This window comes from Mauremys mutica, chromosome 6, assembly GCF_020497125.1.
Source record: "Mauremys mutica isolate MM-2020 ecotype Southern chromosome 6, ASM2049712v1, whole genome shotgun sequence".
NCBI lineage: Eukaryota > Metazoa > Chordata > Testudines > Geoemydidae > Mauremys > Mauremys mutica.
Window position 1 is genome coordinate 39,444,089 of NC_059077.1, and position 10,675 is coordinate 39,454,763.

A 10,675-nucleotide genomic window follows, 5' to 3' on the forward strand; every position below is an offset into this window, starting at 1 on the left:
AACCAGTTTGATACAGGTGTACCCACACAAGGGGTTTGCAGTGATTTAACTAAATTGATTTTGAAACATATTTTAGATAAACCAATGCAACCTCTGTACATAGTCATTGATGATATCAACAAAAATACAGAACAATTATGATCTTTACAATATTAGAAAGTATATGCATTTAGAAATGTTTCCAGTTTGTACACCTTCAGTGTTTTTTGGCTAATGAATTCTAGGAATTGTGCTATTACATCTGAAGTGAAACTTTAAAGCACACTTTGGGCCTGCCCTTCCACTCCTTAGTCAGGCAAAACTTGCACTGACAGCAATAAGAAGCTTCTTTGAATAAGGAGTGTGAGATTGAACTGACCATTAAGTAATTAAACTTTTTTATGTTTTTTAATTAATTTTTCATTTTGTGTTTTCTATTCTATTTCTATTCTACATAGGTTTTTATACCATACACCTTTACCCCGATATAACGTGACCCGATATAACATGAATTCAGATATAACGCAGTAAAGCAGCGCTCCGGGGGGGGTGGGGCTGTGCGCTCTGGCGGATCAAAGCAAGTTCAATATAACACAGTTTCACCTATAACGCGGTAAGATTTTTTGGCTCCCGAGGACAGCATTATATCGGGGTAGAGGTGTATTCATCACCAAAGAATCTGAGTGCCTTCCAGTAATGTACTAAGCAAAATGACTACACATATGTCACATGTTTGTTCTCTCATCCTCACACCAGAAAGAAAAGCATATGGAACGGGGACTCTTGTTTTGGTAGGGTGTATTTTTGTTTGCTTGAATATATACAGTACATGAGTTAAACCTCAAGGTTCAAAACATGAGTAAAGATCATCACAATGTAAAAGTCACCTCTAAGAAATTTAATAAATAGTTAATCAAGGTAGTTCTATAATTGATGGAACATCATCAGCATAGCATATTCTTAAGCATCATTTGGAGGAAGAGATGGTGATCTGGAGAGGGACTGGCACAATATGGAATCTAAACAAGGCCATTTTTATAGACTCAATGTCCTGCTTACTTTGGTTTGGGGGGAGGCAGCCAGCATATATTTCTTAAGGGTATGTCTACATTAGCCGCCGGATCGGCGGGAAGCAATCGATCCAACGGAGATCAATTTATTGTGTCTAGTCTAAACACAATAAATCAACCCCCGAGCGCTCTCCCGTCGACTCCTGTACTCCAGCGCCGTGAGAGGCACAGGCAGAGTCGACGAGGGAGCGGCAGCAGTCAACTCACTGCGGTGAAGACACCACAGTAAGTCAATCTAAGTATGTTGACTTCAGCTACGTTATTCACATAGCTGAAGTTGCGTAACTTAGATTGATCTCCCTCCCCCCCAGTGTAGACCAGGGCTAAGCTGATGGAACTTTGTTAAAAAAATTTGCAGATCACCATTAATAAACTTAATTTATGGCTTGCAATTAAAGCTGTCTAATGGAAAAGAAATATAATTTTACTAATAAAATAGTTTTTCTTAGGGTTTCAACCACCTTCTGTTATAAAACCCTAATTATGGAGAGCCTACCATTTCTCCATAATGGATGATACTCTATTTTAGCCCCCTATAAACTTCAGCTTTGAACACTGGTTTGGCCTGAAAATTGTCAGATATCTGTGAAAGCAAAAGAGAACATTTTTGCAAAGGGAGGGAGAGGGAACCACATCACAGTGTTTTTGAATTACAGATTACTCAAAAATTACCATGATTTCAAATATTGTCTTTTAAAATGTTTTTGTCTTTTATCTAGTTTACTGACACTCCTTCAAACTTTCCATGTGGTTAAAGTTCCTTGAAAACTCAAGTGCTGTCTATATATGGAAAAATATTTCAAAACTAAAAAAAATATATGGCTTTTCTGGATTGTTTTGGTCCAATCCTGTTCCTACTGAATTCAGTAATACTTGTAAACCCAGTCCTATACCTACTGAAAACCTATTTCCTTGTTTTTATGAATTTGAGGTTTCTAAATGATGTTATAGGTAACTATGTTGTTAGGTAGCAATCTTAACTGGGTTTTGAAACAAGTTTTTTGGGAGGAGGTGTTTGTACGAGTTACCATTTAAAATACACCTATTACAAAAATATTATGGATGACATAATTTTCTCCATTGGGGTAAAGCATAAAATTAATGTCTGACTTTTCATATCTTCCCAGAGAGGCCCAACATGTTGCTTTCTCTCGTTCTTCTGTGAGGACAAGACATGAATAAATAACGTATTTCTGTGTATTAGGCTATGTCTACACTACAAGCTAGGAATATGATTCCCCACACTAGAGCTAGCCACTGCTGCTACCTGTACTACTGCAGCTACCCTACTATTTAGATTCACACCAGCTCTCACTGAGCTGTGTGCGTTTGTGCACACGAGCAGGGGAATCACCTCACCAGCTGCTACTGTAAACGTAGCCATAGTTTGCTCCCTGTATTGACTTTGCTCTTTCTGAGACTTTCAAATCCACACATCTAAAAGCATTTTAGCAACTGAGTAAATAGTAGCTTTCCTACTTTAATTTGTACACATATGTATTGTTGCTTGACAATAATGGAAGCTTCCTACAGAATTTTCCACTGAAAGTTACAGATGTGCCAACATAAATATAGCTCCACCCACTCCTCAACCTTTCTTGCACAGTACATAGATAGTTGCACATTCATGCTGAAAATGACTATGTTTGTATGTGTGCGCTCATTTCCCAGTAATTACATACACACACAGGACAGCCTGTATATGATCTTGTGAAAGCTAAGCCCACACATGAAATACCCATTTCCATCAAAGGGAACTCCACTCAGACAGATCTAGAACAGGATATGATCTGGGTTTCAATCTTCATAAATCAAATAATATTTTTTAAATGTCATCCAAAGTGTCATATTTAACATTGATTTCACATCTATGAAAGTATTTAGTTGTGTTAAATGGTATTTACTTTAAAAGATGGACAAGGCAGGTGAGCAACTCAACATGAGCTCCCAGTACCAGATGCTATCACAAAAAGGGCCAATGTGATTCTTCAGTTTATAAACAGGGAAGTAGTAAGGAGGCGTATAGAGAGGATTTCTCCTCTGTATACTGCAAGGTTAAGACTGGCACCAGAATACCATGCACAGTTCTAGTCTCTGCATTTTTAAAGAATGTTGCTTGACAATGGTGCAGAAAGGAGCCTAATAATGATTCTGGGGCTGGAGAAAATGCCTTACAGATAAAGACTTAAAGAACTGCTTAGCTTATCAAAAAGAAGAATGAGAGGTGACTTGATCAGAATGGGATCAAGTGGGAGAAAATAACAGGTACTAAAGGACTCCTTAAACCTAACAAAGAAAGACGTAACAAGAACCAACGGCTGGAAGCTGAAGCCAGACAAATACATATTGCAAATAAGGCCCACATTTACCAGTGAGAGTGATTAACCATTGAAACAGACTACCAATGGAAGCTGTGGATTCTCCATTTCTTAGTGTCTTCAAATCCAAGCTGGGTGCCTTTCTGGAAATTATGAGTTAACCCAACTTTAGTCAAATACAAGTTATTGACCTCAATGCAGAAGCAAGTGGGTGAAATTTAAGGACCTGTGATATGCAGGAGGTCAGACTTGATGATCTAATAGTCCCTTCTGGTCTTAAACTCTATGAATATGAATCCTATGAAATGTTAGGATAGAAGAAATGACAGTATATAATATTACTCTCTGTTTGCACTTCTAAATAGGGTCTTTATGAACTTAGTGTGTGTTACTTTGAAAATGACAGGTTGTAATGAACAAAAAATATTTTTCTTACAACAACAGAATGAGGCTTTCCTGCCATTATACCTTGAAAGTAGCTCAGTAAGAACATCTCCCCTTACTTCAATAGAGACTTCTTTCTCCATATTCATGACATGTTTACTAAAGTGAGACTTTAAACTGATACTCTTGGAAAAGGAATAATTGCTTACCTGTAATTCTGTTTCCCTGAAGATATCATTTGACTGTATTCCTACTCTTGGGTCTCAGCTTGTCAGCCTGGGACAGGATAGATTTGTCTCAAAGGCATCTGGGCCTCTCAGGCACAGCCTTATTCTAAGATCAAATGCTAGTGCCTCAGTACCTTCAAGAACATTTTGTTTTAGTTCCTTGAGGAGGGGAAAAACAAGGCTCCTCACATTCAAAATATAATAGATACCAAAGGCTATTTGTGATAGGAGGAAACTTTCAGGGAAAAAAAATAGTAATTGAAACTGTAGGCCCGTCTATATATCTAAGAGGAGGAAGGAACTCAAATGTGAAGTTGCTGAACTATTAACTAAGGTTTGTAACCTGTCCTTTAAATCGGCTTCGGTACCCAATGACTGGAAGTTAGCTAATGTAACGCCAATATTTAAAAAGGGCTCTAGGGGTGATCCCGGCAATTACAGACCGGTAAGTCTAACGTCGGTACCGGGCAAATTAGTTGAAACAATAGTAAAGAATAAAATTGTCAGACACATAGAAAAACATAAACTCTTGAGCAATAGTCAACATGGTTTCTGTAAAGGGAAATCGTGTCTTACTAATCTATTAGAGTTCTTTGAAGGGGTCAACAAACATGTGGACAAGGGGGATCCAGTGGACATAGTGTACTTAGATTTCCAGAAAGCCTTTGACAAGGTCCCTCACCAAAGGCTCTTACGTAAATTAAGCTGTCATGGGATAAAAGGAAAGGTCCTTTCATGGATTGGGAACTGGTTAAAGGACAGGGAACAAAGGGTAGGAATTAATGGTAAATTCTCAGAATGGAGAGGGGTAACTAGTGGTGTTCCCCAAGGGTCAGTCCTAGGACCAATCCTATTCAATTTATTCATAAATGATCTGGAGAAAGGGGTAAACAGTGAGGTGGCAAAGTTTGCAGATGATACTAAACTGCTCAAGATAGTTAAGACAAAAGCAGATTGTGAAGAACTTCAAAAAGATCTCACAAAACTAAGTGATTGGGCAACAAAATGGCAAATGAAATTTAATGTGGATAAATGTAAAGTAATGCACATTGGAAAAAATAACCCCAACTATACATACAACATGATGGGGGCTAATTTAGCTACAACGAGTCAGGAAAAAGATCTTGGAGTTATCGTGGATAGTTCTCTGAAGATGTCCACGCAGTGTGCAGAGGCGGTCAAAAAAGCAAACAGGATGTTAGGAATCATTAAAAAGGGGATAGAGAATAAGACTGAGAATATATTATTGCCCTTATATAAATCCATGGTACGCCCACATCTCGAATACTGTGTACAGATGTGGTCTCCTCACCTCAAAAAAGATATTCTAGCACTAGAAAAGGTTCAGAAAAGAGCAACTAAAATGATTAGGGGTTTAGAGAGGGTCCCATATGAGGAAAGATTAAAGAGGCTAGGACTCTTTAGTTTGGAAAAGAGAAGACTAAGGGGGGACATGATAGAGGTATATAAAATCATGAGTGATGTTGAGAAAGTGGATAAGGAAAAGTTATTTACTTATTCCCATAATACAAGAACTAGGGGTCACCAAATGAAATTAATAGGCAACAGGTTTAAAACAAATAAAAGGAAGTTCTTCTTCACGCAGCGCACAGTCAACTTGTGGAACTCCTTACCTGAGGAGGTTGTGAAGGCTAGGACTATAACAATGTTTAAAAGGGGACTGGATAAATTCATGGTGGCTAAGTCCATAAATGGCTATTAGCCAGGATGGGTAAGAATGGTGTCCCTAGCCTCTGTTCGTCAGAGGATGGAGATGGATGGCAGGAGAGAGATCACTTGATCATTGCCTGTTAGGTTGACTCCCTCAGGGGCACCTGGCATTGGCCACTGTCGGTAGACAGATACTGGGCTAGATGGACCTCTGGTCTGACCCGGTACGGCCTTTCTTATGTTCTTATGTTCTAAGGCATGTGAAGTAGGAATTCAAACAAATGACCCCCCAGAGAAGCAGAATTGTCAATAAGTAATTATTCTTTCTTTATCACACTGACTTGGTTCCTACTCTTAGAGGCTAAAAACCACAGGGCAGTCTCCAAAAACCCCAGTTTTAGAGGAATAAAATAAACTATACAAAATAGTTTTAGACAGTCCAGAGAATGATGGAGACTTCTCAAATTTCCCCCAAAAAACAGATGCTGGGAGAACTAGAAACAGAGCAAGATTCAGGCACAGGCTAGAGCCCCAGCTCCTGGAGATTTGTGATTACAGTAGAATGTAAGTTTTCAGTGTAAGAAGGTAAGTTTCTACTCCCAGTGGTGGGAAGGAAAAGTTTGAAAATATGACGTAACTGTAACTGATTCAGTGACTTCTGCCTGAAATGGCAGGGAGCCTGAAAAAATAGCTATAGGATGGGTTCATTTGAATGGGGTGTTAACTCCAAAATCCTCTGCTCTGGAGGGCCCTGCCAACATCATCCAACAAAGGAGTCTCTGTGCGGCAGGAGAAGTGTGCAGTGAGCCCAGTCAAGAGTGCAGTGAGATATCCCAACAGCTCAAGTGTAAGTTCTGGAGGGTCCCCACCTCTTTTAAAGAGAAGGGGAAAGAAAGCCTTACTTCCACTCCTGCTCCTGCTTCTGAGGAGTGAAAGGAGCCCCATGCCACTGTCTCAGCCTTTCTGGGAGGAGTAGCAGGCTTTCTGACACTGCCATTCGAAGAAGGAGGCATGACGCTGGTGAAGGGCAGGCCCACAAGAGAATAGGCCTTGAGAATCCCCATTTGTGATGTGCTTGGGGACCCAGAATTACCTTAATCCAGCCCTGGTTGGAAGAAATACTGAACAAGCATCAATAGCCAAAGACACCAAAGATAATGAATTAAACAGGAAACCTGACACTTAAAGTTAAGCGTCAACACTCTGGAAGCACAGTGTGCTGAGAAGGCCAAACTACTGACAAAACACTGAGACTATCAACCTACTGAGAAGCCAAAGGAATGTCTGAGGGAAGTGACAAGGCCAGTGACCAACAGACACCTGCTGAAGTCACTGGAGCATGTGAACCATGCAAGTCAAAAGGTGCTCCCTATCTCAAGGAGATGACAACAACCTCATGATGTCCCCAGCTACGCAGCTAAAAGCTTTGAAGGAAAGCTAGCACCGGCGAATGAGATGGCTAGAGGAGAAATCAAATGGTATAGAAATGGTGTCCACACCAGTGTCGAAGTCTGTAGGGGTGGCAGACAACAGGGATCATCTAGAATGACCCCAGCTCTGACAGGGAGCTTGTGAGCTGGCTAAGACCAGACAGGAACAAAAATGGAATGTCCAGAAGGGCGCTGAGGCACTGTCATTTGATCTCAAAATGAGGTGAGCCAGCCTGTGTCTCAAAGGGCAAACATTTCTGAGTGTCAGGGCATTTGGGCATGTACACTAGCAAGCTGAGACCCAAGAGTGGAGCTCCAGTAACTTTAGAATACAATCTACATGCCGATGTCATGTTTATCTACATTTTGCTAGTGTATTAGCATAAGACACATCCTTAAAGATGAAAACACATCCTTACAGATGAACTGCAAAGGTAAAGTGAAATTGAAGTTAAGCCCAGAAACATGTATTGTATGCTCCCACTCACCTGGCTATGGATGAATTTAAACACAGAAATACATTTTAACTAAGCTTCTTAAATATGGCTTTCCCCCTTGAAATCCTTCTGGGGGAGAAGTGCCCCAGAATGCATCACTCTGATAACACAGATACAGTTAGCTAAGTGAACTTCAATCTATCTAGTTAGCTAGGTTATCGTCTGGCACTCTGTACTGTAATGGTAGACTTTTGTTATCAATGATATCACAGGTTATATTATTCTACGACACCTGCAGGGGAAAAAAGGAAGTGCTCAAAGTAATTCAGAGAAAAAAACATTTCAACATTCTGCACCTAATACAATAAAATCCTAATCTTTGTTGGGGACCTCTACAGGCTACTGTAATAGAAACAGTAAAATAATAATATTTTTGCAGTGGATAATAGCAACATGTATTTTAAAATTTACTACAGCACTCAGTAGACTCTTGGTTTAGTACTTCCCAATCATGATCTTTTATTTTATCACTTTGTAATTCCCTAGCCTATTGTTATTTTTAGGCTTCAATTATAGTATTAGGGAGTAAGACTTTTTCCATATAAGAACTAGTGCTGAATGACCAAGAGTTTCATCAACAATGAGAGAACAATTTACAAAAACCATTGTAAATACTTGGATTTCTAACACTACTGTTACTTTAAAGCATTTTTATTTGATTTATAAATATAAAGATCCTGTAAAAATGTAAATAATTACTTTGTGGCTTTTCTATTTGCAAAGGGTTCTGCTTTCCTGTTCATTCCTTGGGACTGTAGCACAGAAGACTTCTAGGCCAAAGAGTTTTCCTTCCTCATTATTTATTTCAGGCCTTTTGGACCCAATACTGAGAGGTGCTATACACCCTGACCTGGAAGTTCATGCCAGTTGGTCCATTGCAAAAGGCACTCAGCACCCATAAGACCAGTCAATTTTATTCCTGGAGTTTGCAACTATCCTGACAAATCTAATCTCACTCCATAACTAATCCTGTAGCCCTAATACAGGACTGGCAGCACTAAAATTTTGTCTCCGGTAGGACTACGGGACTGGGCCTTAGTACTTAGAATAAGTACTTTTCCTCAGGAGCCAGATCTCAGTTCCTTGCCTTTCTGTGTGTTTGCTTCTTGCAGGAACTCAAAGAACATGAACATAGCTAATTAAGTTCTTCCTCTATATTTTAAAGGGGAAAGTACACTAAAATATATAACATGCACTTACCAGACCATTGCAGTTGCTTAAAGCCACTTTAGTGGTGCTATGTTGGTCTTGCAAATATCCTGTGTAATGACAGTGGTCTAACAAATCATGTTTCCATTTAGGTCCATCTTTCCCCCAGTATTCTACTGTAAAATGTTTGGACACCAAATCTGTGTTGAGAATCAGGTTTAAATGAAAGTGCTTGCCATAGGCAGAAAGTTTAAAAAATAATTTAGATGCTTGGTCATAAAGGTCTGTACTCCTCTTCCTTCTGCTTGAGGGTTCATCATCTTTCACAGTAAAGCTGAGGAAGGCTCCATTTTGATCAACCCTTATTGGGACTGTTAGTTGGTAATGTTCAAGGTAAGACAGGAATTCCTCTTTGTAATCACAAGGTAAGCCAGTCCAGGAAATGGGCATAAAAGAAAAGAAAATATAACAGGAAACAACAAGTAGTAGTATAAACATTAACCACAGCTGGCTAAATCCCATCACCCTCATGAGTGAAAGTTGATTGCAGGTATATACAAGGTGAAAAGCTTTGCTAAATAAAATCAAGGAAAATATTCTATTTTTAAAAAGAGTCAGCAAAATTCATGCAGGTCCCTGTTAATTTGATGTCACTAGAAATGCAAATATTTCAAATACACTATATATTTTTCCTATTTAACCTACTATGTAAACATTTGGGGCTACACTCTACACTGTGAAGAATGTACATCTACCAATGATTTCATTTAAAGACAAAAACTATTAGATCCACCTGCAAAAATAAAAACAGTTGCAATGAAAAAATATCTTTGTAAAAACATTTAAATGTATCCTCATTTCACTAAAAAAGCCTACAAATGCAAATATTTCAAGATATGTTTTAGACTCTTCTAGTTTCTGCAATTTTAAAAAATGTTTATGAGAACATGGCCAGTCTTTAACATGCTATTGCGTTATGATTAAATTTAATTTGTGGGACTTTGTTCTAGTTAAAGTTAGAAATAAAAGAAATTAAAACATCAATCTCAAGATACACTTTGACCTAATGGGTTTCTCTGTACATGAACTTTCATCATAGGTGCTGGAACTAGGAGTGCTGGGGGTACTGTCACACCCCCTGGCTTGAAGTGGTTTCCGTCATATACAGGATTTGCAGTTTGGTTCAATGACTCTCAGCACCCCCACTATACAAATTGTTCCAACACCCCTGACTTTCATGATAATAAATCATGAGAAAACTACATAAGTGTCAATATGATTACTAGCTATTTATATAACAAAGGCTTAGGAAAGCATTACCTGAAATTAGTGCAAAAGGGATATATCTTTCCATCTATAAAAGTGGGACCCCTACCTTGAGAATTATATGAAAGCCTGTTGTCACTGTGAAATTCCGATGAAGCCATGACTAGGCTCAAAATCCAGGTCAACGTCTTCCACAAAATTTCCATAATTTAGAAAAACAGAAAGGGTTTGGGTTTTTTTGGAGGGCTACCTATGTGCTATAGAGTTAACTCCACTCCAGAATCGCACCATAACAGGGATATTTATTTTATATTTCTTCCAATATAATTATTGGATGTTCCACTTTTTGACAGGTACTCTTTTCCAACAACTTGTGCTTTCTTCTATATCTGCAGTCATTTTCTCAGTTCAAAAATAAGTATGTTGTAAAATTCCTTTAGATATCAATAAGGTGTCAGACTTGATAGTTATTAAACTTTGTCCATTTCTTTACCTAAAAAAAGAAAAAAAAGGCATGTCAAAGTAAGGTCTACTTTAAATTGGAAGATCTATACTGCAAAAATGCTATCCAAATGTCATGAATTACTACATAGTCGGCAATCAGATTTGAACATTGTTGCTTGTATGGTCTAAGGCCCCAATCCTGCAGAAACTTACACACACACTTTAACAAACATGTGCAAA

The 10,675-nt window shown here is 38.6% G+C and overlaps 1 protein-coding gene across 1 annotated transcript in view; it reads right to left on the reverse strand.

Moving 5' to 3' along the window:
- Positions 1-10,219, reverse strand: part of ADAMTS6 (ADAM metallopeptidase with thrombospondin type 1 motif 6) — a 291,647-nt gene extending 281,428 nt beyond the window's left edge. Inside the window, exons 1-2 of the mRNA XM_045022085.1 lie at positions 10,101-10,219; positions 8,777-9,135 (exon numbers count right to left, since the gene is read on the reverse strand). Of these exons, the coding sequence (XP_044878020.1) occupies positions 8,777-9,135; positions 10,101-10,197 (456 nt within the window). The 5' untranslated portion in view covers positions 10,198-10,219. The remainder of the gene's footprint in view (positions 1-8,776; positions 9,136-10,100) is intronic.
- Between the last annotated feature and the right edge of the window lie 456 nt (positions 10,220-10,675).